Source organism: Sceloporus undulatus, unplaced genomic scaffold, assembly GCF_019175285.1.
Source record: "Sceloporus undulatus isolate JIND9_A2432 ecotype Alabama unplaced genomic scaffold, SceUnd_v1.1 scaffold_4986, whole genome shotgun sequence".
NCBI classification, from domain to species: domain Eukaryota; kingdom Metazoa; phylum Chordata; class Lepidosauria; order Squamata; family Phrynosomatidae; genus Sceloporus; species Sceloporus undulatus.
This window is the reverse complement of record NW_024807906.1, coordinates 139-3502: the sequence shown is the minus strand read 5'-3', so window position 1 is coordinate 3502 and position 3364 is coordinate 139. Positions and strand designations below refer to the sequence as shown.

General features: G+C 45.3%; 1 protein-coding gene across 1 annotated transcript; it reads right to left on the bottom strand.

The window, feature by feature from the left end:
- Positions 1-741: 741 nt before the first annotated feature.
- Positions 742-2510, bottom strand: LOC121918137 (cytochrome P450 2B1-like; the record flags this gene model as incomplete). Its single annotated transcript, XM_042444234.1, has 2 exons — positions 742-902; positions 2361-2510. Coding segments are annotated over 2 exons (311 nt in total), but the record flags the coding sequence as incomplete, so codon positions are not given.
- Positions 2511-3364: the final 854 nt, after the last annotated feature.

Sequence of the window (3364 nt, the reverse complement as noted above, 5' to 3'; positions counted from 1 at the left end):
AATGTTTTCCTTTGTCGACAAATGGAAATAAACTTATGGATTTTCAATTATTAGGTCCTCTTGCTAATCCTTTTGCTCTGCAAATCCTAGAAATCTAAGTTTCCTGAAATTTCTGTTACAACACCCACTACACAAATGCTTATTTATTTATGGATGTTAGAATGATGATGGATGGGAAAAGTAACTTATCTTTCCCCCTGTGAGTACTTGCAAAGAGGCAAATTTAATATCAGCCCACCTACTAATGATGAGCAACCCTCCATATTAAAAACCATCCTCTGCCAGAAGCCGTTGCTAAAAATGGAAAGAAAGTGGGATGACCGAGAATTAATTGAGACTGTCCCTGCCAAATCGGAGCATTTGGAGGGTCTGGCAAAGGGTCCTAGGCTTCTCTCTGTTGGGCAGGACTGCATCAGATTTGGTTTCAGAGTAAGGCCTGCTCTGCCCAAAAGCAAGGGACGTTTGATATCCTGCCAGTTTCTGTCTCTCTGTACTCTTGTCAGAAGGGAAGGGACCCGCTTCCTGAACAATTCCACCCTTCAGACCTCCATTGTCCAGGAATGTTAGCTTTTATGGCCTCCAGACTACACAATCCTCCAGCTATCACAGTCATCTTGGGAACTGTGGAACTTGCAGTCCAAAAAGCCATCTTTCTGCTCTGTACCCCTGCATCTCCCAACTCATAGATTCTGTCCCTTTGATGCTCCTCATCCTCCGTCTCCTCATTTTCCTCCTCCTCACCTGCCCAGCAACGGAGCTCTCCAGCCGGAAGCTATCCATGAGCTGGCGGAGGATCCGGACAAAGTCCTTGTCCTGGTAGTCAAAGCGCTCTCCCAGGAGGATGTGGCTGATCACGTTCCCCGTGGCACAGCTGAAAAGGGTGGCTGGGTTGATGGGTCGGCCTGCGGGAAGGAGGAGAGCAGAGGAAGCCGTCTGTCAGGAGAGCTTTGATGGTGTCTTCCTGCATGGCCAAAGGAGATTGGACTGGATGCGGTTTCTTCCAGCTCTATGATGCTATGGTTCTATTATTCAAATAAGCCTTTGGGCCACATATGGCCAAGGGTCATACTTTGCCCACCCTTGCATTAAAGTGAATGCTTATTGTCTCCAACAAACTTGATAAACTCACTTTTTTCTTTTCCAGCAATCAGACTTTCAAATGAAGCCCATGTTCACCTTCTTAAGTGGTGGCTTAGTGGTTAAGACACCAATTCTGATGACTGGGAGGTTGGCAGTTTGAGGCCCAAATGACTCATGATGGGATCAGCTCTCATCATTAGTCCCAGCTTCTGCCAACCTAGCAGTTGGAAAGCATGCAAATGTAAGTAGATAGATCGGTACACTTCTCAGTGGGAAAGTAACAGCATTCAGCACAGCCATGCTGGACACTTGACCACCAGAGCAGCCCTCAGAGAACGCTAGCTATTCGGCTTGGAAATGGAGATGAGCACCAACCCCTACAGTCAGACACAACTAGACATTCATGTCAAGGGACTACCTTTACATTTTTTAAAACCTTCTAAGATCAAGCAAGCTAAAGGGGAATTACATAGGTGAGGACAATCCCAGGCTATTGCAAACTGTCATCTTGCGCTACTTGTCACCTTTATTTTCTCTTGACCTCTTGTCTCTTCTAGATGCTTGTGATGCTAGATTTCTATTTTCTTCCTTCTCAACCCCTGAGATTAATCCTACCTTCTGTCTTCCCCATCTAGAGAGAAACAGGAACCACATTATTCTAAAGGATGACAGAGCAGACTTCCATACATTGAAGCTAGCTTTAGGTGCTTCTGCTTCTGTCACCAACTGTGGATTCCCCAAAGACCTTATCTTTCAAAAGATTTCCTGAAACAGCAAACAAAAGTTTTCCATTTGCTTTAGAAGAAACACTCTGTTTAATAGCCTTAACTTCCCGACACTAAACCAGTCAGCTCTGGCAATGTAGGTACTAACCAAACTTCCAAAATCTGGGATACTTTTGCAGCAATGGCGGGCTGCATCTACACTGCAGAAATAATGAGTTTTGGCACCGCTTTAACCGCTGTGGCTCCATCCTATCAAATCCTAGGATTTGTATTTTGTTGAGCACCAAACCTCTCTGAGAGAGAAGGCTAAATATATCACAAAACTTCAAATGCTAGGATTCTGTAGGATGAAGTCATGGCAGCTAAAGTGGAGTCAAACTGCACTGTTTCTACATTATAGATGCATCCTAGGAAACAGATATTTCACCCCACATTCTCCACAACCAAAAGCCAACAGAAAAGATGGAGGCTGTATTTCTTCTAACTTGGATTTGATTTTCATGATTTGATTGTTGTTATTTTTTAAGTGCAAGGTATCAAGGCATCGGCACATACCCTTTGTGGCTCTGAGCTCCTTCATCAGGTGCTCTGTCTCCTCTTGGATCCATTCCTCGATGCTTTTCTTTCCCATCCCAAAATTCCTCAAAGTCATGAGGGAGAAGCGCCGGAGCTGGAGCCAACATTCGCCGTTGGACATGAGGACACCTGAAAGGTGGCAGCCAGAGAAGATGAATGAGAACAGGCCCATCTCATGACAAGTAGAAGTGAACTGACTCTGCATTGGTGATATAGGGTCTACTGTAGAATCAGAGAATCCTACAGTTCTGAAGGGGCCACATGGACCATTGAGTCCAACCCAGACCCTCAGTGCCTGGACCTCCAGCTTCCAATGGTTCCCAAACTTTGGCTCTCCAGATGCTTTGGACTTCAGCTCCCAGAGTTCCTGACCATTGACCAAGTTGGCTGGGGCTTCTGGGAGTTGAGGTCCAAAACAATTGGAGGACCAAAGTTGGGGAATCACTATCCCCAGCTGTTTTGCCTCTTTCTGAAGAAGTCCAGAGAAGGAGATCCTGCCATCTCTTTAAGACATCATTTCCTTTGCTGAACTGCTCTCACTGTCAAGAAGTTCCTTCAGATGGTCACTTGAAATCTCCTCTCCTGTAACTTAAAAGATGTAGGGTGCATCTACACTGTAGAAACAATGCAGTTTGACACCGCTTTAGCTGCTGTAGCTCTATCCTATGGAATCCTGGGAGTAGTAGTTTCACGTGACCTTTAAGCCTCCTTTGCCAAAGAGTGCTGGTACCTCACCAAACTGCAAATCCCAGGATTCTGCAGGATGGAGTCAGGGTAGTTAAAGTGAGGTCAAACTGCATTACTTCTACAGTGTAGATGCAACCTCAAAGTGTAACTTTCCTATGCCCCATAAGAAGACACTTAAGGAGCTGGGGATGTTTAGCCTGGAGAAGAGAAGGTTAAGGGGTGATATGTGAGGCCTGTGTAAGTATTTGAAGGGATGTCACATTGAATCATAGAATCATAGAGTTGGAAGAGACCGC